Here is a 26598-nt window from a genome sequence, read left to right on the forward strand (position 1 = left end):
AGTGAGTCTCAGGGCTTCGGTGAGTGAGTGTCAGGGGTTCGGTGAGTGAGTGTCAGGGGTTCGGTGAGTGAGTCTCAGGGGTTCGGTGAGTGAGTGTCAGGGGTTCGGTGAGTGAGTCTCAGGGGTTCGGTGAGTGAGTGTCAGGGGTTCGGTGAGTGAGTGTTAGGGGTTCGGTGAGTGAGTCTCAGGGGTTCGGTGAGTGAGTCACAGGGGTTCGGTGAGTGAGTATCAGGGGTTCGGTGAGTGAGTCACAGGGGTTCGGTGAGTGAGTCTCAGGGATTTGGTGAGTGAGTGTCAGGAGTTCGGTGAGTGAGTATCAGGGGTTCGGTGAGTGAGTGTCAGGGGTTCGATGAGTGAGTCACAGGGGTTCGGTGAGTGAGTCTCAGGGATTTGGTGAGTGAGTGTCAGGAGTTCGGTGAGTGAGTATCAGGGGTTCGGTGAGTGAGTGTCAGGGGTTCGATGAGTGAGTCTCAGAGGTTCGGTGAGTGAGTGTCTGGGGTTCGGTGGGTGAGTCTCAGGGGTTCGGTGAGTGAGTCTCAGGGGTTCGGTGAGTGAGTCTCAGGGGTTTGGTGAGTGAGTGTCAGGGGTTCGGTGAGTGAGTATCAGGGGTTCGGTGAGTGAGTGTCAGGGGTTCGGTGAGTGAGTATCAGGGGTTCGGTGAGTGAGTCTCAGGGGTTCGATGAGTGAGTCTCAGGGGTGTGGTGAGTGGAGTCTCAGGGGTCGGTGAGTGAGTCTCAGGGTTTCGGTGAGTGAGTCTCAGGGGTTCGGTGAGTGAGTGTCAGGGGTTCGGTGAGTGAGTGTCAGGGGTTCGGTGAGTGAGTCTCAGGGGTTCGGTGAGTGAGTGTCAGGGGTTCGGTGAGTGAGTGTCAGGGTTTTGGTGAGTGAGCCTCAGGGGTTTGGTGGAGCCTCTTCCACATCAGGTTTATACACACTGACCACTCATCTCTGATTTCTTTCACGGTTCACTTTTCCATAACCGTATCAGTTTTTGGGGCACCAATGAGAACGCAACTCTGGACAGCCTTCTTCACGGTTGACTGTCCCTGGCCTGGTCTTGGGTTGTGGCAAAGTTGGTAGCAGTCCTTTACTCAATGTTGTCCTCCTACCCCTTGGACTGTGCTCTGGAGATTGATCTGGATCAGTCCTGATGATCTTGTGACGTGACCATACCACCGGAGTTCCCGCCTGGGCACAGTTGACAACAGTTCTTGGTAGAGTCCTACGTGCCTTCTGATGGTGTGACCCACGGTTTCGTTTGTCAATTGGGCTAAGTAGCTGATGCTTTGAAGTGTCCTGTAGCATTGCATCTCCATGGCCTGGATTTTCTTTTCCAGTTTTGCTGTGAGAGTCCATGTCTCGCAAGCGTAGGAGAAGATGGAGGTACTGTTGGGAATTAATTATCAAAATGTACCGTTTACCTCATCTCATCTCATTAGCTGCACCGCTTATCCTCAGTAGGGTCGCGGGGGTACTGGAGCCTATCCCAGCAATCATCGGGCAGTGGGCAGGGGACACCCTGAACTGGTTGCCAGCCAATCACAGATGAGATGAGACCGTTTACCAAATTGTTCAAATTAGTTATCTGACTCAATTAACCAAACACGACCTACATTCACCCAACAATTTATGCTCGCTCGTTTTTTGAGGGAAAAATGAACAGGAACGCTGACATTTTCACACGGGGGCAGATTTAATTTCCCCAACAAAAGAACTAAGTGAACTCCATCTAAGACGGCCGAAGAAGCGACGTTGGAGTCTCTGGGAAGTCTTTTTCTGAAGTCCTTCAGTTTTTTTCTATTGGCCATCTTCTCCCCGCATAATGTTGTGCCGGCTCCTCCCATGGGCATGCCAAGGAAGCCCCCTGGGCTTCACCATCTTATAGACGAGCGTCCCGATGTCTGGGGTCCTCAAAACAACACCGAGCCTTTCTGCGTCATCAGGGCCTTTCTGCGTCAACAGCGTCTGGGTGTGCTGATTATCTTATCAGCAGTACGTCCTGTTCCTGCCGTTCCTGTAAACAACATCACACTCACTCGGGGCGGCAGTGGCTCAGGAGGTAGAGCGCTCGTCTTTGGATCAAGAGATCTTAGTTCGAATCCCGGCTCCTCCGTGTTACATGTCGAGGTGTCCTTGGGTAAGACACTGAACCCCAAATTCCCCCAATAAGCAGGTTAGCGCCTTACATGGCTGCACGGCCGCTATTGGGAAATGTGAAGCACACTGTTAAGCGCTTTGGGAAGTCTTGACTTGAAAAGCGCGATAGAAATGCAGATCATTTCATTTCATTTCATCTTCCACCAGCCTGCCCTGACCTTATACTACAGCCAGTGAATCTCATCTCATCTCATTAGCTGCACCGCTTATCCTCAGTAGGGTCGCGGGGTGCTGGAGCCCATCCCAGCAATCATCGGGCAGTGGGCAGGGGACACCTTGAACTGGTTGCCAGCCAATCGCAGGGCACACAGGGACAGACAACTCGCTCGCTCATCCACACCCAGGGACAATTTGGACTGGCCAATTCAGCTGAAATGCATGTCTTTGGAATGTGGGAGGAAACCGGAGTGCCCGGAGGAAACCCACGCAAGCACGGGGAGAACATACAAACTCCGCACAGGAAGTCCGGTAGCTGGATTTGAACCCACACAGGAGGTTCCCAAGACCTTAGAACTGTGCCGCACACACGCTAACCACTGCTCCGCCGTGCTGCCCCAGTCTGTGAATATCTTTTGCATTTAATGTAATTTGTATTCAACAGTATAAACTCCTTTATAGTAAAGTGTATAAAATCCTTCAGTACCCATCGACAAAAGGATCCTCATAGCATCGTATGAAGTCACACACCATTGGTGAAACTCTTTAAAGATTACGTTAAAGATGGCGAATCTAATACTCGGAACCGGTGGCGCTTGATATCTCTAACAGGGTTAAGAACCACTGGTTTAGGAACATCCGAACAGAGATAAGTGTATGTTTATTTGTTGTGGTCGCAGGTCTTGGAGGTCTGATGAGCCCTTTCGCAATGACAACAACTCACAGGTACAACCAAGCGCACACAAACAGAAACACGACACGCATTTAATCTCATTTTAATCTCTCTTAATCTCATCTGTTTGTCCTCCTTTCCCTCCACATCTGTCCATTTCCCATCTGTCTGTCTATCTATACATCTGTCCTCAACATTTGTGTCAATCCTCTCGACCCACATTAATCACATGTCTCGCTGTCTTCACATCTGTCCCCCGTTGGACGATTTTTGATCCGTTCCGCAGTCTTTCTCTGTACGCTCGTTGGGTTGGCTGCAAGTGGAAGAAGACGAATTGTCCCCGGGTCGCAGCAGCCTGGTGGTGGGCAATGTCATCCAGCAGCTATCTGGGTGTGGCAACGCTCCTGGACAGCTGGAGGGGCCGGGGGTCTTGGGGGAGGTGAGATGGGGTTCCGTCTGTCTCTTCTCGCCTTGTCTTGTCCTCTATTATTTGTTCCTCACGGATGTCCTCAGTTTTAGTTACAGTTACTGCATTTTAAAACTAATTTTGCTACCCCCAGATTACTGACACCCAAAAGCAGAAGGGCTTTGTCAGAACCAGAACAATTGTAGACCCAATCACGTAACGTTTCTCACAAGTTTATTGAAATATAGAGGAAAGGCAGCGCCAACGATCCGGTGCTCGCTGGACGCGGGAAGCAAGCCGGGATCAGAGCGTGTTTCGAATGCGGAAGTGGATCTTCCTGAGCGAGAGATTGTTGCGTGGTAAAAAGGAAAAACAGATCGTTAGCCGGGACAGGAGATCAGAACGTGGTCGGGATCAGAAAACGGGTTGTGAGCCAGGACGGGAGGTGAAAACGTGGTCGGGGTCAAAAAAACGGGTCGTAGCAGGAGACAAACGGGGAAATCAGGAAACGGATGAGTGGAAAACGGGTGACAAAACGGGACTGAAGCCTTGTGTATGGCCTGGAAGTATTCAGACCATACACTTCAGGACCTTTCACTTTAGGGTTTGCTCACTTTCTTGATGGCTATATTTTGAGTTTTTTCGAGGGTTGAAATAAATGTACACTGCTATAATAGCTTTACACAGACTACCTGACATTGTGTCAAAACGTTTCTTCAGTGTTGCTCTACTAAACCATATAGTAAAATCCCTGCAGAAATGTGAGGGGTGTCCTCACTTTTGTGATACACTGTATGTGTTTTCAACATTTTAATTTTATACGCTTCAATATGGACGGCTTGGATGCAAATATGTACTGTAGGAAGAATATCAGAATATCAGTTGGTACGAATTACGTGCTCTCATTATACTCTGTGCTTTAGACAGTGCCACCGTAACTGTAATCAGTTGTATTTTGCAGTTAGATTTAAATATCCTGGTCTTGCCCACATGTTGTGTTCAGTGTTGTGTTGCTAGCAGTATGAGAATTCGATGATAGCTACCAAACAGCAGAGTTACCATATTTTATTAGCAACACGTTAAAGTACTTGTTACATAGAAATGTATTTACGCTGCAGATAAGCGTTTTTTTTGCTCCGCGTTACTCCCAATTCTGAATGCTTCGTTTTATTTCCCCGCAGGGCCGCGAGATGAGGTTACTTCTCAAGCGGGACATGCTAACCCTTGTCGACCCCTTAGACCACGCCCCCTTGTACTGCCAGCCAATCATCAACATCCGCGTTTGGGGTGTTGGCAGCAACCACGGCAGGTGAGCCTATCGTGAGGAAGCTACTTTCACCGTCTCACCTGACCGTCCCAATTCTTACGCTAAACCTGCTTAGGTCTTGATCTTGGCACTCCGGTCCCTGAGGGCCGAACCTCCAAAATCAGGCAAGACATGTGGTCCTCGAGGACCGGAGAGCTCAGGTTTGGTGTTAATGCCGAGTTAGGGGTCACCGACGTGGTGCTTGCAGGCCCCACGTTTCGCCCTAAGAACGTCTGATGAACCCGCAGACTCGTTCTAAAAGTAGCTCGTTGTGATTTTCTAGGAAATTTGATTTGTAACTGGGACGATGTTTTAGTGGGTGGCTGAGTTTATTCGAACCCTACTTCTAGCAATTACAATAACCAGGGCTGCAACTAGCAACTATTTTAATAGTCGATTATTGAAACGATTAGACGAGGGATTGTTGTGGAATAGCTGTGAGAGCTTGCCAATAGAATTGAGAAGAGAATAACAATCGGCTTGATTTAGAACAGCTGGCGAAACTGAAAGGAAGTTGGCTGGGTCAAGGCGACTTCTCCAACTATCTTCGGGGAAATCGCGTTATTTTGGAGAATCGAAAGAGGACATAACACTATGGGAAAAACAACACATCATCGCTGGCCGATGCTGTTGAACACAGGGTATAAAAAAGCTGATTGTCTCTTAGACGAATGAGAACGCTGTTTGAACTTTGATGAATATTAATAAACGACGTCTCAATCTCTTTCAACACTCTGCTCTTTTGTGTATGTTTTGGGGTGAGGCCCATTTACAGTCTGCTCCGAAAGGATCAGATAATTATTATTTTCTCTGGAATTTAGCATTGAGTTATTTGAATTATGTGCAAATTAATAATTAACACCAAAGAATTGGAACGATGAAAAATAGATATTTTACTTAACCTAAAAAAAAAATAATGCTCTATAGCCAACTAGGCAGAATGCTTGTTCAATTCAACATCCGTCCATTTTTTTAGGGACAAGCAAATAAATAATAAATTAAAATCTAACTGTTGTTACGACCAGAACAGAGACAGGACCCACCTGCGTGCGTTTCTCTCAGTTTTATTGGGAAGAATGGAAAGGATTGCCCACACGATCCGGTGATCGTTGGTCGCGGTGAGCAGGTTGCTCTGAACGCGCAAGTGGTACTTCCCTGGTGAGCGATGGCGGTGTCGGGAGCGGGAAAAAACAGGTCAGTAGCCGGGACAGGAGAGCAAAAAACGTGGTAGAGATCAGAAAACGGGTCAAAGCCGGGAAACCGACGGGAGCCAAAACAGGAGTGAGTCAGGGTTGAAAAGCTTGCCTAGCATAAACTGAGGTTCGCAGACGGACTGACAACCGGTGACAGAAAGACCGGGATTTAAATAGTGACAGGGAGCCAATCAGAGTCCGAGGCAGTTGACGCCAAACGAGCGGGCACCGGTGCCTCGCATCAGTAATCATGACAACTGTTTATCTTGTGAAACAAAAACAGGTTCATTAGCAACAGTAAAACAGTCAAGAAAACGAATACCGTATTTTCCGCACTATAAGGCGCACCGGGTTATAGGGCGCACCCCGAAAAAACAGTTTTTTGTCCTATTTTTGTCATACATAAGACGCACCGGATTATAAGGCGCTACAATGGGAACGTCGACAAAACAGTCAGATAGTTCAGTCCAACTTATTACCCCCTTAACATTCCCAAAGCTTGCAAAGACGCAAATACGTGTCGAGAACACGTGCAGATGCGGTGTCCGTACGATGTCACTCAAATGCATCGTTCCATCATTCGGAAGGTTAAAGTCTTGGGATTCAAGAAATGCCAACCATTCCTTAGTTTCTATTTTCTTTTTCGCTCGCAACTTTACTGTATATATGACAATAAACACTTGGAATTAAGTTTAATTTAAAAATAGACACTCCATTCCATCCATTATCTGCACCGCTTATCACAGAAACATCGAGTTCAGTCTGAAACAAGAAACAGGGATAATATATATAGCCAGAGTAGCTCACCGAAGTCGTTGTGTTCACAATAATGTGCAGCCGCGGTCCTCTTATATCCATGAGTTTATAAATCCAGGAGAATAAAATATTTACAAATACAAAATAGTAAAAAAATGCTTTCTGTTTGCCGTGAGCCACATGCTATACGCATTCATCTTTTTCGGCCAATTGCAGGCTTTGTTTTGCCGTTCAAGCCAATGCCAGCCTGTAAATGATAAAAAGGATCCGCCCCTTGACCTCCGAATAACTTTAGCCAATAGTGATCGATTCAACTGATGATTGACACGTCTTTTTCGGCCAATTGCAGGCTTTGTTTTGCCGTTCAAGCCAATGCCAGCCTGTAAATGATAAAAAGGATCCGCCCCCTTGACCTCCGAATAACTTTAGCCTATAGTGATCCATTCAAATGATGATTGACACATTGGTTAGCCAATGAAACGCCAGTAAATAAATCCCAGCATACACCGCGGACTACTTGGCGTTCGGGGGAAAATCTAGTCGGCGGCTGCTGCATTAGTTGCAAGACTTTGCGAATTAATATTGATTCATAAATAAGGCGCACTGTATTATAAGGCGCATGGTCAGCTTTTGAAAAAAATAAAGGCTTTTAGGTGCGCCTTATAGTGCGGAAAATACGGTAAGCATTTTGTGAAGTACATTCCGTGGTTGACTTAACAACTGATATTTGACGTTTTCAACCTTTTAGCGATTTTGACGTTTGCTCTTCGCATTTTATTCCTAAGACGTTTGTCAGGCATAGTCCGGCATAACGCTCTAGCCCTGTTACAGCGAAATACACGGTTACAAAATGTGCGATGCATCATTTGCTTGAATGTGACTGAATCTTACTGAGGCGAGTCAGACTCAATTTCGTTTCAACTGTCAGACTGTTCTCTTTCAACGTCCCCAGCGGTACTGCCATGATACATAAGGTCTACTGTGCGGGTAGTCGTTTTATCCGCCTTTAAAAGTTTTGGCACACGTACTTGTTGTTCATGCCACCTTCTGTATGTTACCGCTCGAGACGGAGAGGCAGAGATTATATTCATGTAGAGATGCCTGGGAAAACGTGTCTGGCGATAAATAGTCGACATATATAGATCTTTATTAAAAAAACTCGACTAATAGTTGCAGCCCTAATACTAACATAGTAATAACATAGTAACAACGTAGTAATAACACGTTATTTGCCGTTTGCGCTCATCACTCACAGAAAAGTAGCTATCAGCTTCAAAAAGCTTGTGACATTTGTGTTAAACCAAGCTAACGCCACTGTTTTAAGCTAACAACTGATCCCAATGTGTTTTGAATGCTACCACGCCCTCACCTGGCAGGGACAGGTAATGTGCATAGATACACACACAGCACATGAGGTAGCGGTGTCGGTAGATAAAGGTTTTTCGTTTGGCCCTTTAGGGATTTTGCTTTTGTGGCGGCCGATAAGGACAGCTGCGTGCTCAAATGTCACGTTTTTCGCTGTGACGCGCCCGCGAAGGCCATCGCGACCGCCCTGCATCACATGTGTTCGAAGGTTAGTTGCATCTGTGTTTAAGTACAGTAGACCCCAGGATACGGCGACCCCACCTTATGACTCTATTTAATTTTAAGGCATTTACCCCACAATGACATCCACACTAAATAATCTTGCATGTCAAAGAACTCATAAAATTCAAATTTTGCTGGGTTTGTGAGTATGTGGAGTTACATTTCTAATAGTCCAATCTGCTATTGGTACTCGTCATATAAAATTCCGCTCCGCAATTGGTTTGCATCATGAAAATGCAGATATGGTATTGGTAGAATTACCTCCCACAATGCTTTCTTCTCACTCATTTAAGAAGCTCACGAGCTTGGAAAAGACTTTTCAAGTTACAATACTGGAGTTTTGGACTTTATTAAGTGGCTAAAGGTCCAAAACTTGCAGTGAGGCAAAAACATGATAACCATAGAAACGAAGCTTGCGATTATCGAAAAATATGAAGAAAGCACAAGAATCACTCACCTCAAAGGAACACTGTGTAACATTTGGCCACTAGCTATTATGTCATAAAACTAAAAACAAATGCTACAAGACACAAGGAAGAATACAAATGACTGAGAATCAAAGTGGCCAAACTGGACCATTATTTTGCACAGCCCTTACGATACCAACTGTATGTAACATCCTACATGCCGACATTTCTTGTGTAAATATCATGCAAATTATAACTATAGCCTTATCCTCCTTGTTTTATAACCTTATCTTCTCTGTTCCTTTATCTTCTTGGCTTTTTACCTCACTGTGAATGTGTGAAACTGGAGTGTCATGCCCAATTTCGTTGTCACAACATGTTAAGCCATTTTGTAACAATGACAATAAAGGTATATTCTATTCTATTCTATTCTATTCTACTCTATTCTATTCTTCTAAATCGCTTGGTGAACCATTTGTAAAGCTTTTAGTTTTAGGGGGTACTCTTAACAGCAAGATGGCAGACAATATCGCCAGCTTTCTAGGTGATCCTCATGTCATGTAAAATAAATATACATTTCTTGACCTACGAGTATTTAAAAAAAAGCATGTATTTATGCCTATTATTTGAATCAATATTGGTTTTTTTCACCTCTAGAAGGCGCTTGATAATACACACTTTCCCTTTAAAAAAATAAGGAGGCGACTATGGTTAAGGAAATCTTCTAATTGTCGCAAGTGGAAGTTCTTATTATCGGTACTGGAGCTTCTAAAGGTATATGCTTAATCTCATAGCTTTCTATCCCCGGCTATACAGCTGTTCCACTTTGAGATCTCCGCCTTACAACGGATTCATGCCATATCCCGGGGGTTTACTGTATTTTCTTATGTCTACTGAGCGATTCAGTCCTCTTGAATGATGATGTCCCTCTCTCTGCATTGGTAGATGATGTCTCACCAAACGTTGTCCCGGTCCCTCACCATGGACAGCATTTCGCCCGAGGACCTGCCCCGACAAGGTGAAAAGCTGCCTCAGCTGTAGGGCTGCAACTCAGGAATATGTTTATAATCGATTCATCGGTCGATTCAATTAAAAAAAAAACACGTGAAAGGTTCTTGTCAAGGTTAAAACTTGAGATTGTATTAGTCTGAAGAAAAAAACCACTCTGAGTCAGAGATTTAGGTTTTTGTTAGCCCTTCCATCAGAGGCGCGTGCTGCCAAAATCGGCTCAGGAAGGAATCACGCTCCGAGACTCATTGATTTGAAAGTAAAGGCATAGAAAAACTCATATGATTGGCTTGAGGGAGGTCACATGAATACAAGAAAATAATCTGATTGGTTTAGACAGATAACCCATGTTTAAATAAACTAAATAATGCTGGTTGCGGGCAGCACGGTGGGGCAGTGGTTAGCGCATGTGCGGCACGGTTCAAGTCATGGGAACCTCCTGCGTGGGTTCAAAATCCAGCTACCGGCCTTACTGTGCGGAGTTTGTATGTTCTCCCCGTGCTTGCGTGGGTTTCCTCCGGGCACTCCGGTTTCCTCCCACGTTCCAAAAACATGCATTTCAGGTGAATTGGCCGGTCCAAATTGTCCCTAGGGGTGAATGAGCGAGTGAGTTGTCTGTGCCCTGCGATTGGCTGGCAACCAGTTCAGGGTGTCCCCTGCCCACTGCCCGATGATTGCTGGGATGGGCTCCAGCACCCCCGCGACCCTACTGAGGATAAGCGGTGCAGCTAATGAGATGAGATGAGATGCTGGTTGCTAGATGGCGTGTGAGCATAATAAATGAGAAGTAAGAAAAAGAAAAGAAAGAAATGTAGGGAGGAAAACTCTTGAGCAGGCTTCCCGGCGCCAAAGCGAAGGCCCCAAGAGGATACAATTGTCAACATTGGAGGAGAATAGATTTGAATAATATCACACCAAAAAAGCAAAGAAACCTTTAAACCTGATTTTCTTGGTCAGGTGGATGGAAAGCCGTACATTTTCAATGAGTTCATCTTAAAGCTTTGACTATGGTATCATTTTAAAGCTCATGTCTTATACTTTCCATTGATACCAAAAACCCAAATGAGATATTTGCTTCACTCTGTCACGGTTGCCATGGCGCCCAATTGGCCCCGCCCATGTGGCGCCAGCTGCGGCTCATAAACAGATTGGCTTTCCGTCTTTTTAAGCTCTTACTTTGTCAGTCCGTCAACAAACCTCTGCCCCGCAAGACGTGGGTTCTGACTCGGTCCTGTTTTCCTGTTGGTATTTCCAGCCCGGTTTTGTTCCCTTTTACTTTTGTCCTGTTTAATATCGGTTTCCCGTTTTGTTCGCATCTATTTTTTTCCTGTTTATTATTCACTCCAGTTTTCGTTCCCATCTTGTTTGTCCTGTTTATTTTCAATATCCTGTTTCATTATCTATCCCGTCCCGTCCGGTATCTACCCCACCTGTCCAATATCAACTCGGGCAGTTGGAATCGATCTCGTCGGTCTCTGGCTTCCTGTCTTTCCACGCCAGGCCACTGTCTAACGTGCATGACTCCCCATTTCCCGTAAAATAAAAGGCTTGTGTGAGAACATCACGCGTTTGGGTCCTGATTCTGTTCTGGTTCCTGACACACTTGGTAGATAATGTCACATATAGTGTTGAGGTGCCCTCTGCCGGACCAAAATAGTACTACAAGTTCGTCGCCGAATCAAGAGGATGTCGCGCAACAAAGTGCGGTGCTGAGTCGCCCTCTGCTGGATTGAAGTAGTACCACAACCCTGTCCCCTCAAAAGCCCAACTACGCTACGTCACAATGATGTTCAATGCACTCTTAGTTTCAGTGAATGAACACGCGGACAAAAGGAATCGCTGATGAAATTTAATCTATCGCATCAGTTAGTTGTTGCAGCCCTACCCCCGAGCTGACCCCTTCTTCTTCCCTTTTGTCTTCCAGTGGACTTCCTGGAGACGGGACTTCACGGCGTCCACAAGTTTAACGTCCACTACGTGGGCAACCTGCCCGTGTCCCGAGCAATGGGTACCTGACGCGTCACGTGACAGCCTGCCCTTCATCGTATCTAACCGCTCGATTTTTGGGTTGCAGGCATGGAGGTGTTACACTTGGCTATCGAGAGCATCATGAAGACGACGCGGCGCCACGAGTGGGAAGCCACCGTTATCCACGTGACAGACAACGTTCTGTCTCTCTTTAAGGTACATTTGCTTTATTTTGAAATAACTTCCTGTCCCTCATTTAATATAAAACTTTGTGGCTTTTGATGTGTCAAATTCTATGCAAGAAAATTACCCAATTGTCAGACTTTTTCTTTTTAAGAATATTTATTTCTATATATTTAAGATATGTAAATTGTCTGAACCAAGCTTTATTTTACGTGAATGGGGCAGTCATGCACGTTAACACAATCATCAGTGATTCGGCGATCGCTGGGCGGAAGAAGTAATTATTATTATTATTAGAAGTCCGGCCGGCGTGGAACAACAGGAAGCCAGAGGCTGACGAGATACCAGATACAGGAGCACAGGACGGGACTGACAGGATCGATACCAGATAAACGAGGAAATATCGGACTGACGGGGTCGATACCGGACAGGACAAGACAGACAAGATCGATATCAGATACAGGGGACTGGAGACGGATATCATACTGGACGATACCGGAAACTGGAGACTGGCGAAAGATATCAGACGGGATCGATACCAGATACCGGAGATTGTAGCAAGATATCAGACAGGACGAGACAGACACTGGAGAATAGAGTCTGATATCAAACAGGACAAGATAGACGGGAACAATACCCGATACTGGGGATTGTAGCAAGGTATCAGAAAGGATGAGACAGACGGGAACGATACCAAACACTGGAGACTGGAGTCCGATATCAAACAGGACGAGATAGACGGGAACAATACCCAATATTAGAGATCGTAGCATGGTATCAGACAGGCCAAGACAGACGGGAACAATACCAAACACTGGAGACTGGAGTCAGATATCAAACAGGACGAGATAGATGGGATTGATACCAGACAGAGTCAAATAACCCGTTTGCGGGTGCAGAGGTTCGTTGACGGACTGACAAAGGGTGAGTGAGAGCACTGAGCTTAAATAGGAGGGAAGCCAATCAGTCAACAGGCCGCAGCTGGCGCCAAACGGGCGGCGCCAATTGGGGGCAATGGGCAACCGTGATAGAAATTCTTAAATTATTATTTTTTTTTTTTTATTCTTAACTAGCAGATCACACGCTGTTATGTTACATCTGTCTTTCACCTCTGCTAGGTTCCTGACTACTTGAGTCAGTTAGGGCAATGCTTCTCAACTTGTGGGTCAGGACTCAAAAGTGAGTTCGGAGAGCCAATTTCAGTGGGTCGCGGGTGTTGCCTTGAAAAATAATGCGAGTAGAAGCGGGTCATTGTAACTTCTTAACCGTACTTACTTACTTACTTATTGCTCCAGCGAAGGTCGGGGGGTCCCGTCCCTGTGCGTTGAGCCGACCAGATGAACCAGGTTTTTCCAATGCTGGCGGTCTTGTGCCAGCTGTTCTGCATCCTCTACGGCAACTCCGTGTTGTTGGAGGTCGCCCGCAACGACGTCGAGCCATCGAGTGCGGGGTTTCCCTCGTGGTCGTCTCCAGCCTGCGGCCTTTGGGTCAAACTGGAGAATGGCTCGTGTCGGATGGTCTGGTGGTAGACGAAGGACATGGCCAAACCAGCGGGTGCGGCGTTGTGCGACCAAGGAAGATGCTTGGGGCTGGCACGTGCGGGCTCTGAGCTCTTTATTGGAGACTACCGTAGATGGCGATAATTCCCTGCAGATGGGAGTTGATACCCGCCATTTCACACATCAGAAGAACACTGATTAAAATTGTTTAAATGTGATGGAGCCCATTCCAGCTATATTCGGGCAGTGGGCAGGAGAACACCTTGAACTGGTTGCCAGCCAATCGCAGGGCACACAGAGACAACCAACTATCTCACCTATTCACACCAAGGGACAATTTGGACCGGCCAATTAACCTAACATGCATGTTTTTGGAATGTGGGAGGAAACCGGAGTGCCCGGAGGAAACCCACGCAAGCACGGGGAGAACATGCAAACTCCACACAGGAAGGTTTGATCTCATGACCTCAAAACTGTGCCGCACATGTGCAAACCACTGCCCTGTGCCATCTAGTGGTCAAATATTGCACATTGGGGCTTAAAAATAACCCAAACTATCTATTCAAGTAGATTTTTGCTAATTTTAGGGAATGTTACGGTAGCAAAAATGGAAATGAGCATGACTAACCTGGCAATTATGTATTTTAAAGGTGGGGTGCGTCATTTGAAGTGTCCTAGAAATCTTGGGGTTATTATTCTCACTATAAGTACGTGTTAACAAGTTCCAACCTATTTTAAAAAGCCCTTATGCTTTCTTTTCCAATGCACTTGTATTAGAGCTGTTTGGGGCGGAACACAAAAATATGACGAATGAGAGTGACATCATGCTCCTCCCTGCAGTTTTTTTTATGGGTGTAGCATGAAAATGGGTAAAAGTAAGAAATGGCCTGCTTCTAGTAGAGTCCAAACGCTAACCCAAACCCCCAAAAAGAAGAGATTAGCCGAATGAGTCTAAGAAATGCACGTACTTGCATGTGCATTATGAATGAGCTGAGGCTGCAATCATGACTCTGAGCCAGCAGAGGGCGGTAGAGAGTAACACAGTTCCAAATTCCGTACACCTCCTTTAAATATCTCATCTCATCTCATCAGCTGCACCGCTTATCCTCAGTAAGGTCGCGGGGTGCTGGAGCCAATCCCAGCAATCATCGGGCAGTGGGCGGGGACCCCCTGAACTGGTTGCCAGCCAATCGCAGGGCACACAGGGACAGACAACTCGCTCGCTCATTCACACCTAGGGACAATCTGGACCGGCCAATTCACCTGAAATGCATGTTTTTGGAATGTGGGAGGAAACCGGAGTGCCCGGAGGAAACCCACGCAAGCACGGGGAGAACATACAAACTCCGCACAGTAAGTCCGGTAGCTGGATTTGAACCCACACAGGAGGTTCCCGAGACCTTAGAACTGTGCCGCCGTGCTGACCCCTTTAAATATCATTTTTCTTATTTTACTACAAAAAAGGAAAGAAAAAGAAAGACAGAGAAAATTAAAGAGAGGGAGAAAAAAAAGAGGGCAATAGGGTGATAGAAAGTGAGAGAAAGAGAGAAAGAAAGAAAGAGAGGGTGAAAGACGGAAAGAAAGAAAAATAGAGCGTAAGAGGTAGTGAGGGGGAGGGAGAAAGAAATAGCAAAAGGAAGCGAGAAAGAGAGTAAGAAAGAAAGAGGAAGAAAGAAAAATACAGAAAGAGAAGGAAAGAGAGAAACATAAAAAGAAAGAGTGAAAGAAATAGTGTGAGAGAGAGAGAGAGAGAGAAGAGAGAAACAGAAAAACTATCTAAAAAATAAAATATTACCTTTTCTTTGACATTATTTTGCACTTAATTAGTATGCTTTTACTTCCTGTTTATATGAAAGATGCACTGTTTTATATTCAAATTCCTCAGCAGCAGCAGGAAGGGGAGGAGCCAGTGTGGGCGTGTCAAGTGCGTTTCCTCAGTTTCCTTGGCGTCGGTCACGACAGTCGCACCTTCGCCGTCATCGTGGACGGCGGCCGGCAGCGCTTCGAATGTCACGTCTTCTGGTGCGAGCCGGATGCCGGACTCTTGTCCGAAGCCGTCCAGGCCGCGTGCATGGTGATTATTTTGGATGATGTGCAGTAAACCCCCGGGATACGACGATGATCGGATTAGCGATCGCAAAGTGAAATTGACGTATAGGGGGGGGGGGGGGTAGAAAGCTATGGTGATTGGCTAAAGTTTGACGAACTCCCCGTATCCTGGATAAAAATAACAATCTATTACAGTGGTACCTCTAATTACAAATGTACCGTAAATTCCGGAATATAGAGCGCACCTGATTATAAGCCGCACCCACCACATTTTAAGAGGAAAACCGATTTTGTACATACACAAGCCGCACCTGTATATAAGCCGCATGCGCCCACATTCAAACATGTAACACAAACACAGAATTAACCCAAACCCGACTTAAATTCCCGCGATTGAAACTGAATGTCCTTCATTAAAGTACACAGTCCAAAAGTTACAGCTGGCAAAATAAACGGAAAATTATACCGGAACTCAAGGTCTGATGCAGACCTGCAGAGTCCGGGTCCCGTTGAAAGTGATCCAAGGAAAAAAGTGTATATTTCCAAAGGTAAGGGTGGGAAAAATATATCAGATGAACACATTTACTCACGCAACTCGTTTTTCTTTAACCAACTTTTTACCCCCTCTGCTTTCCTTGTCTGTCCCTCACCTTTAGCAGTCCCCACTTAAACTCGGCACCCCGCGTTTGTTCCGCCCCTCATTTTTTGTTCACCCGTGCAAAACATATCAGAATAAGTGTCTAGAATAAATACTAATAAATACATTACAAAAATATACAGTTGCAAATACATATTATATATGGGTTACACATATTTACAAAGAAAGACGGTACACCGAGAGAGTTTTCAAAGCTTTAAAAATAATAATATAGCTTTGACTGGGCAGTTAATGGTAGCAACACTCGAGCGCCGCTAGCGGCCGTTAGAAAAATTACATAAATTGGCCGCATCACTGAATAAGCCGCAGGGTTGAAAGTTAGGGGAAAAAAGTAGCGGCTTATAGTCAGGAATTTACTGTAATTGGTTCTGGGAGTAGCTTCATAACCTGAAAACTTCGTAAGTAGAGACGCATTTTGTATGTAAACGCGCTAATCCGTTTCAAGCCTCGCAAAAGTACAGCATGATATTTTCTTAAAAAATCATAAAAGAGCATGAAATCATAAAACAGACAGACAGACAGACAGACTAATGGATCCACTTCCGTATTCGGATCACAATCCGAGTACGAGAGCGACTTGCTTCCCGCGTCCAGCAAACACTAGATCGTGGGCGCAGCTCTTCCTATTTCCTTCAATAAAACTTGTGGTAAACTGTCATGATTGTCGATTGAGCACAGCTGCGGCGGCTTGATTGGCGCCAACAGCCCAGACAGCTGATTGGCTGTCACTCTCTTTTTAAACCCCCGGCTTCCTCTTGGAAGCCGTCAGATCGTTATGCTGTTGCCTTCAGCTCAGTAAGACTTTTCGTCCGACTCCGTTTTTTCCCTGCTTTTTTCTGCCTGATCTCTGTTGCCAACCTGTTTTCAGACCTGACTATGCCCCGTTCTGCCTGCCTCCTGCTACCGACCTCCCTTACGAACTCGACACAGCCTTTGATCTCCTGTCCCGGCCAACGACTTGCTATTCTAGCCTGTCTCCGATCCTCCTCGCCAGACACGGAAGTGCCACTTCCGCACCGCTCGCTCCTTTTGTCCGTCAGCCATCGGATTGTGGTAGCAAGCCTTACTCTCCCTCTTATTCAATAAAAACTGAGAAAACGAGCGTTATTGGGTCTTGGGTCCGTTTCTGGTCTGTGACAGTAAACACTACGTAATTGGGTCCTGTTTCCGTTCTGGTCTTGACACAAACCTGGTTTTCAAGCCATACGTTCCCAACCACTGCCAAACATTATAAGGCGAGGTCGCCATATCCCGAGGGTTTACCGTATACCATTATTATGTATCAGTGATTTTTTTTACACTTGCTTTCACTTACCTATGACTTGTGGTTCTTCTAGGTTCAGTATCAAAAGTGTTTGGTGGCTCAGACGCCCCCGCCCAGGAGTCGGCTCTGGCACGCCACCGCGCCCAAGGTTAAGCGCGCCAACTCGGTAGATGGCGCCAATTTCAACGGCGGGGAGGCGTCGCCCCGCAAGGGAAACGGCGGCCATAGCGTTCGGAAAGGCATGATGGCTTTTTTCGACACTTTCCGCAACAAACAGACGGCCGCCTCCTAACAAATTCCAGGATGATCAGTTATAAGCGCTTGAAAGGAACTTCCTGCTGGCTGCTGTTGCGGTCATGTGACCCTTGTCGCCGATGTTGAATGAGAAAATAAATTTCATGCTGGTCCGATGAGCTTTTTTTGGTGGAAGTGATTTCGCAAATGCTGTGGCGGGGGGGTAACCAACATGGCGCCCGTGGGGCCCGTGTAGCCCTCCAGGAAGATCTGGGTAGCCCCACACCGGTTCTGATAATAACGGAGTCACTAGGATTTTTTTTCGAGAATTTGATTTCTAACTGGCATGAGTTTTACTGGTCTTATAAACTTGTACTATTGAAAAATATGATTCTATTCTTAAATATCTATCATATAAAAGCAAAGTTAATCAAAATAACTTTATGATTTCACATTATATAAACAGGCAGAATCGGCCGGTGTTTCGGACCGTGGTTTGTTGTAACATATGCATAAAAAAACATGAATGTGTTGGTTCAGGTAGAAGATTGGATTCGGCTGTTTGGAGTGGTTGGTGGTCTGGAGCTGCAGTACCCGATTTGGCCACCAGGGGGTGTTAGAGACCCAAAAAAGCAGATGTCTATCAATTTTGTTTGTGTTTATCGGGACTGCCTTGAGATGAACCGAGCTAAAGAAGTATAGCTGTTTACATTTTCATGAAAATTGGATTAGCTGTTTCGGAGCCTGTAACACACACACACAGCCTATACACACACAAACACACACATACACACACACACACACAAATCAAAATGTATATAGTATTAAATGGATTAGATTAAAAGATTAGATTGTCAGGAAGCGAAACAGGATCAGGACCCAAATGCGTGACGTTTCTCACACGAGCCTTTTATTTTACGGGAAATGGGGAGTCATGCACCTTAGCCAGCAGTCTGACGTGGAATGATAGGAAGCCAGAGGCTGACGAGATCGATACCAATTGCTCGAGTAGATATCGGACAGAAGGGGTCGATACCGGACAGGACGAGACAGACAGGATTGATAATGAACCAGGAAATCAAAATTCGACAGGACAAACTAGAAAACTCGAGAGAATAATAAATAGGACAAAAATAGATGGGAACGAAACTGGAAACCGATATTAAACAGGGGAACAATACCGGCTGACCAAAGAAGAGTGAGAACACTGAGCTTAAATAGCCGGAAATCCAATCTGTCAACGAGCCGTAGCTGGCGCCACACGGGCTGGGCCAATTGGGCGCCATGGCAACCGTGACATAGATTACATTAGATAGATCTGATTTACATAAAGAAATAGAGTTAATTTTGATCGGATAGATAGATGATGTTTGATTTAGATTAGATGTATTTAGATAAATAAATTTAGATTAGATAGACAGATTTAAATAGATAATATAGATTTAGATCAGTTTTGGATTACATAGATTAGATAGATTTAAAAACACTAACTAGCTTTAGATAGATTAGATGGATTCCGATTAGATGATCACAAAAGCCATTGTGTGTATTTGTGCTACATATTTTGTCAGTAAGAAGGAATTTTTGTCCCTCCCTCCTTGTTAAAGCGGCCATTTTATGTTGATCCCGCCCTGCCTGCACCATGATAAATCAGCTGGGTAAAATGTGACACTGATAAGTGTCGCGTATTCCCCAAGTTTAACGTTTTTCAACTCTTAGCGACCCAAAAAATAAGGTTTAGCGCCGAGCGTTCTGCGTAAAAAAACCTGCTCAGCGCCTCCTCACACTGCCGGCGTTTTCAACAGAGCGTAAAACGGCGGCGCTGTCATTGCAAAAAATTCAAAAACAAAGAAGGAAAATGCTTTGGCCCTAACTGTCGCTCATAAATTTTACGTTACAATAACCTCAAGAAAACCATAGAAGAAGAATCAGCATCCTGTCATTGCAGCAATCACAAAAGGGCGGTACTAACATGTATAACTGTAATTTACCAAATCAACGATACGAGTATTACATTTAATTAATTTCAAAACTCATATCAGTGATTTAGTCTGTTCACCTGCCGATATGATACCATGAAATAGTACAGTATCAGCATCGGAACAACACTAGTTATTTTTAGTCCAATTAAATGACGAGCAGATTATTTAAATCTCCTGTCTTGTATACCATGCTGTCACAATTGCCATGGTGCCCAATTGGCCCCGCCCGTGGGCGCCAGCTGAAACTCGTTGACAGATTGGCTCCCTGTCAGTATTTAAAAGCTGTCCTGACAGTCACCTTTTGTCGGTCCGTCTGCGAATCTCCGTTTTTCCTGTGTTTTTGCTCTTGTTTTTCTCCCGCCACGATCGGTTTGATTTCGACTTTTTCCGTGTCCGACACCGTCATCGCTCGCCACTGAAGGATCTTATACATTTGACTACAAAAGATTTTATACGATTAATTACAAGTTACATTTATTGAGTGCAATGAAGATTTTCACCGAGTAGGCTTAAGTTCAATGACAGGTCACGCTGATTCGAAGGCGCAATGTTTTGTCTAGTTCTGTTGATAACAGGACTCTGACGCGGGACGGCGGCCGATGTTTTGAGAGCAAGGCCCTGATGACGTAGAAACGCTCAGTGTTGTTTTTGAGTTTTTCGGAAATCGGGACGCTCTTCTCCGGGATGGAGGAGCCCACGTGGTAGGAGCCGGCACACCAGCTTGCGGAAAAACGTGGGCTGAGAGAAAAAAGCAAGAGAACGAGAGAGGAGGCTTGACAGACTCCCACGACATTAATTCGACTAATTCGGCAGATTTCGATGGAGTTCACTTAGTTAATGAAATGATTTGCATTTATATAGCGCTTTTCAAGTCAAGACTTCCCAAAGCGCTTTATATTGTGCTTCACATTTTCCAATAGCGGCCGTGCAGCCATGTGAGGCGCTAACCTGCTTATTAGTGGCATTATGGGTTCAGTGTCTTACCCAAGGACACTTCGACATGTAACACGGAGGAGCCGGGATTCGAACTGCGATCTCTTGATCCCAAGACGAGTGCTCTACGTCCTGAGCCACTGCCGCTGCCCCCGTGTGAAAATGTCGGCTTTTCTTGTCCATCTTTTCCATCAAGAAACGAGCGCGCATTGGTGGGTGAATATAGGTTGTGTTTGGTTAATGGAGTCGGATAACTAATTCGAATAATTTGGTAAACGATACATTTTAATATTTAAAACCTAACACCACGGAAGTCCTACTTCAACCTACTCCCCGCGACCAACGATCTCCGGACCGAGTGTGCGCTCCTATTTTTTTTCCCCAATAAAACTGTGAGTAACGTTACGCGAGTGGGTCCTGTTTCCTGTTTTGGCTCCGACACATGAGTTGTGGGCAGTGTTTCCTCTAAGCTGCGCGCGTGTGCAATTGCGCACTGCTCGCACATTCTCGACGCACGAAAATCTAGCCAGCGCACGAAAATGAGGGCTCAAAATTACTAATTAAGAAGCCACTTAAGTCAAAGTTACAGTGCATGAAGGTCAAAATACACGGGTTCCCCCGACGTTGTGTCCTAAATGCGGTATTTTGAAGTCGAGTCCAAGTAGAACGAAGTTGAGTAAAGTTAGTAGAGTTTTTTCGAGAACCGGCTTCTTCGGCTCGGCTCACTAAAAGGAACCGGCTCTTTCGGGTCCTAAACGGCTCTTCAGGTTGTTTTTGCTTCTTGTATCCCAACATGACCAAATATTATGTAAAATCTTGCACAAAATGACTTAAAGAAAGGGGGGAATAGAACAAAAAAAAAAAAATACCAAAATGAAAAAGTAGTGAAAAGCTGAGAAAAAAAGAAACAAAAGGAAGAGAAAAAAATAAGGAAACATTTAGAAAAAAAACTGAAAAAAAGAAAAGAAAGAAATGTAGGAAAAAAGTAAATAAAGAACAAAAAAGAAAAAAGTAACAGCTCGGAAAAAATAAACACAATGAGATTTTTTTAAAGGAATTTTTAGAAAAAGTAGAAAAAAAACACGGAAAAAAGAAGAAAAAGTTTGTGTTGCGTTCAAATAATTTCCAATTATATCAAGTGAATCTTGTTGCCAACATTGTACTTCCACTCAAAAATGTGATTAAGTACAGTTCTGTTTCTTACAACCGACTAAATAAGCCCCCAAAAATGTTAATATTAGGAAATAAAAAGAAATGGATATCTTGTGAAAGAATTGTAAGAACAAACGACGTTTGTAGGCCGTACAACCTTTGCAATAGTACATGAGTCAATTCATTCAAAAGAGAAAAATCATTTTGCATTGCCGGAAACTGTCACTTGATGTCACGTTTTGGACATGGTTGATAATGAATTATCTTGCCACACTTGGATTTTGGTTGCTCACTGTTGTTTCAAGCGTTGCTCACCGACTTTGCGTGAACGCTCAGACCCGTAAGGAAAATTACAGGGAACATTGGTTGTGGGTGTGTCATTCATTGCCTTTCATAACTAGTACATTCAAGTTTACAAGACCACACATTCATCACAGCTTCTTGATTTTCCTCTCCCAGAATTCTATAAGAACTAGTAGCCTGTTGCACGGAAATCGTGATTAAAAGTGCTCGAGCGACGAAAAAAAGAATTAAGGGAGGAGGGAAGTAATAATGGAGAAAAAGAGGGAGGGCAAAAAAGTCATGACCTCCCCCAAGGCCACGTGAGCCTGGCCAAAAAATCGTCAACGTCTGGACGTGCTGCAGAGCTCCAAGGTAACTCTCTCTCCTATCTCTTTATCAATATTTATCTTTCCGGTCTTGTGTTAAGTTGCTCATTTAAAAAAATATTGAATATTTGACGAAATATTGGTAGTATCTGTAAGTATCTATCTATCTATGCCACCTATAGTATTTATCTATGGTACCTAAAGCGTCTATAGTCCCTATAATGACGTCCTATCTATCTATCTATCTATGGTATTTAAAGCATCTATAGTCCCTACAATATCAATCTATCGTTCTATATTTCTATCTATGAGTTTTTAAATGTCCTGTTCCGAACAATGAACAGTGCGAGGAGAGGCGGTTGCCATGGTAACGTGCCCAAATTGCATTAGCGCTGCTATGTGTGTGACAGTTCGGCATTGTCCCATAATAAGAGCGCGTGTTGCCCTGACGTCACTGATGACGTCACCATTGTCCTTTCAGATGAGTGCCGACTACCCGCCCCCGTATGCCCCGCCTCAACCGGTACAAGGTGTGTGCTGATTGGTTGAAAAGGACATCTGGATGGATTAAACTGTAACTGAACCAAAAAAAAGGGAAAAAAGACGATAGGTTGCACTAGCTAACTCTTAACAAAACATTAAAGTAGAAGACGCAGGCACACTAGCCGTTAATGAGCCGAAATTGTGAAAGGAAGCCAATGCAAGAACAAGTCTAACTGGACAAAATATGAAAGGCGACAAATTATAATGTGTTGGAACTTTATCCGAACAACAACATGAAAGTAAGAGAACCCGGGATATGAACTCTTGCTATAGAAAAACATGACATCTGGACAACTTTGGATAAGTTGAAATTTTAACTGAACCAAACATGAAAGTAAGAGAATTCAGGATATGTTGCAACACCGACTAACTGACCAAAAACATGATAGGTAAGTTATAGTATGTTTTTAAATGAACAAAATATGAATGGCAACTTTGCATATGTTGAGACACTAACTAATCGAACAAACCATGAAAGTAGAGAATTTAGGGTATGTATGGAAAAGGGACTAACTCTAACTGAACAAAACAGGAAAGTCAAATTTTGCTATGTTGCAATACTAACGTAAACTGAACAAAGCATGGAAGACAACGTTGCATATGATGGGACACTATAACTGAACAAAACGCAAAAGGCATTTTGTAAAATATTGGAATACAAATTTTAACTGAACAAAACACAAAAATCCACTAAGCATCCCTTGGAACACCAAATACTTACAGAACAAAACATGTAAATGACTTTGGATACACCAACTAGCCGTGAATGAACAAAAATTGTGAAAGGAACCCAATGCAAGAACATGTTGGGGCAAGTCTAACAGGACAAAATATGAAAGGCGACAAATTATAATGTGTTGGAACTCTATCCGAACAACAACATGAAAGTAAGAGAACACGGGATATGAACTCTTGTGATACAAAAACATGACTTCTGGACAACTTTGGATAAGTTGAAATTTTAACTGAACCAAACATGAAAGTAAGAGAATTCAGGATATGTTGCAACAGCGACTAACTGACCAAAAACATGATAGGTAAGTTATAGTATGTTTTTAAATGAACAAAATATGAATGGCAACTTTGCATATGTTGAGACACTAACTAATCGAACAAACCATAAAAGTAGAGAATTTAGAGTATGTATGGGAAAGGGACTAACTCTAACTGAACAAAACAGGAAAGTCAAATTTTGCTATGTTGCAATACTAACGTAAACTTAGCAAAGCATGGAAGACAACGTTGCAAATGTTGGGACACTATAACTGAACAAAACGTAAAAGGCATCTTGTGATATATTGCAACACAAATTTTAACTGAACAAAACACGAAAATCCACGAAGCGTCCCTTGGAACACCAAATACTTACTGAACAAAACATGGAAATGACTTTGGATACACTAACTAGCAGTGAATGAACAAAAATTGTGAAAGGAAGCCAATGCAAGAACATGTTGGGGCAAGTCTAACAGGACAAAATATGAAAGGCGACAAATTAGAATGTGTTGGAACTCTATCCGAAAAACAACATGAAATTAACAGAACTCGAGATACGCATGAAAACCAACTCTTACAATACAAAAACATGATATTCTGACAACTTTTGATAAGTTGAAACTTTAACTGAACCAAATATGAAAGTCAGAGAATTCAGTATATGGTGCAACACCGACTAACTGACCAAAAACATCATAGGTAAGTTATAGTATGTTTTAACACCAACTATTTTTAAATGAACAAAATATGAAGGTCGACTTTGCATATGTTTAGACACTAACTAATCGAACAAACCATGAAAGTAGAGAACTTAGGGTATGTATGGGAAAGGGACTAACCCTAACTGAACAAAACAAAAAAGGCAACTTAGACTATGTTGCAATTCTGACGTCAACTTAACAAAGCATTAAGGACAACGTTGCATATGTTGGGACACTATAACTGAACAAAACGTAAAAGGCAACTTATGATATATTGCAACACAAGTTTTAACTGAACAAAACATTAAAATCCATTGAGCATCCCTTGGGATACCAAATACTTACCGAACAAAACACGGAAATGACTTTGGATATGTTGGATCACTAACTAATTAAACAAAGATGAAGCACAACTTATGTTGGGATGCTATTACTGAACAAAACATAAAATATTTTTTTTTTATATATTTCAAAACAAATTTTAACTGAACAAAACACGAAAATCCACTAAGCCTCCCTTGGAACACCAAATACTTACTGTACAAAACATAGAAATGATTTTGGATATGTTGAAACACTAACTAACTAACTAACTTAACAAAACATGAAAATCAACTTATTGCTGCCGGGCTTTTCTGGCTGACACGCCTCCTTCAGCACCTTCAGGACAACTTGGACCTGAACGACTGAACAAAACATGAAATGTAACTTTGGATATGTTGAAAGCCTAGTTATAACTGAACAAAACGTAAAAGACATTTTTTTGATATATTGTAAAACAAATTTTAACTGAACAAAACAAGAAAATCCACTAAGCATCCCTTGGAACACCAAATACTTACCAAACAAAACATGGAAATGACTTTGGATATGTTGAAACACTAACTAACTAACTTAACAAAACATGAAAATCCACTTATTACTACCGGGCTTTTCTGGCTGACACACCTCCTTCAGCACCTTCAGGACAACTTGGACCTGAACGACTGAACAAAACATGAAATGTAACTTTGGATATGTTAAAAGCCTAGCTATAACTGAACAAAACGTAAAAGACATTTTTTGATTTATTGTAAAACAAATTTTAACTGAACAAAACAAAAAAATCCACTAAGCATCCCTTGGAACACCAAATACTTCCTGAAGTAAACATGGAAATGACTTTGGATATGTTGAAACACTAACTAACTAACTAACTTAACAAAACATGAAAATCAACTTATTGCTGCCGGGCTTTTCTGGCTGACACGCCTCCTTCAGCGCCTTAAGGACAACTTGGACCTGAACGACTGAACAAAACATGAAATGTAACTTTGGATATGTTGAAATATTAGCTATAACTGAACGAAACATGAAAGTAAACTAAAGATACGTTGCAATCCTAACACTAACTCTATCTGAACCAGAGTAAACGAGCATTTTATCTGTCCATGCAGGTTCGGGAGGCTTTCCGGGTGCCACACCTTACCAGGTAAGGGGGAGGGGCCAGTAAGGGGTCCATGGCGTTACACTTAATGACGTCATTTACTGCTTATCCAAGGCCGCGCCCTCTTCTTACTACGGAAACCCACAGCAGTACGTGACTCCGCCTGGATACCACGCCCCCTTCTACGAGGGGGCCGGAGGCTGGGACTCCCCAAAAGCCTACGGGGGACCCCCAAAAAACACGGGTTTGTTTCACTTCGACCCTTTTTTGCGTATAAAAAAGCTTATAATTGGAATCAATTTGTGGTTTCAGTGTATTTGGTGGACCAGAACCAGGGTGGCGGCCATGTTGGAGGCGGAGGAGCTTTGAGGTCCTTGTTGTCGGTGTGCTCGAGCCTCCTGTGTTGTTGCTGCCTGTGTGACCTTCTTACACGTCACCTTTAACCTAAACTGGTTTTACTATAATATTTTTCACATCTTGAGCTTCTCTTTAACCGCATAAAAGAATAAACTACTCAATTAACGAGACGTGTTTAGTTCTTGTGAAGCTGTGACGTCATCGTAACTTCCATCAACACAACTTTTGACTGCAGTACAATAAAAATGACAAGAGGGGGCGCCGGTTTACTGTTCATCCCATGGTTGGGGAGCAGGGTTGGGTACGGTTACGAAGGGAAAAAAACCTTCATTCTGTTCTAAAATTGGAGGATCTAGTATCACATATGTATGCCAATAGTCTTTAGGGGCTCATCCCTGA

General features: G+C 43.8%; 3 protein-coding genes across 5 annotated transcripts in view; 2 read left to right on the plus strand and 1 right to left on the minus strand.

Annotated features, from left to right (window-relative positions):
* apbb3 (amyloid beta precursor protein binding family B member 3) overlaps positions 1-17681 on the plus strand; it is a 20107-nt gene extending 2426 nt beyond the window's left edge. For 2 of the 3 annotated variants that reach the window (XM_088321557.1, XM_088321559.1), the window contains exons 4-12: positions 2991-3036; positions 3270-3422; positions 4571-4698; positions 8103-8217; positions 9584-9656; positions 11571-11654; positions 11721-11830; positions 15182-15370; positions 17341-17681. In XM_088321557.1, the coding sequence (XP_088177683.1) occupies positions 2991-3036; positions 3270-3422; positions 4571-4698; positions 8103-8217; positions 9584-9656; positions 11571-11654; positions 11721-11830; positions 15182-15370; positions 17341-17559 (1117 nt within the window). In that variant the 3' untranslated portion in view covers positions 17560-17681. The remainder of the gene's footprint in view (positions 1-2990; positions 3037-3269; positions 3423-4570; positions 4699-8102; positions 8218-9583; positions 9657-11570; positions 11655-11720; positions 11831-15181; positions 15371-17340) is intronic. The other variant, XM_088321558.1, reaches the window with a different exon arrangement.
* The window catches only part of sra1 (steroid receptor RNA activator 1), a 90365-nt gene that overhangs the window by 14130 nt on the left and 49637 nt on the right, over positions 1-26598 (minus strand). The window lies entirely within an intron of this gene.
* Positions 22658-26331, plus strand: LOC148349135 (uncharacterized). Its single transcript, XM_088321726.1, has 4 exons — positions 22658-22706; positions 25853-25887; positions 25957-26086; positions 26155-26331. Exons 1-4 carry the CDS (start codon positions 22658-22660, stop codon positions 26283-26285), a joined length of 345 nt encoding a protein of 114 aa, XP_088177852.1. The 3' UTR covers positions 26286-26331.

The sequence above is a fragment of the Urocampus carinirostris genome, chromosome 17 (genome assembly GCF_059441175.1).
Source record: "Urocampus carinirostris isolate Australia breed hairy pipefish chromosome 17, RoL_Ucar_1.0, whole genome shotgun sequence".
Classification (NCBI taxonomy): domain Eukaryota; kingdom Metazoa; phylum Chordata; class Actinopteri; order Syngnathiformes; family Syngnathidae; genus Urocampus; species Urocampus carinirostris.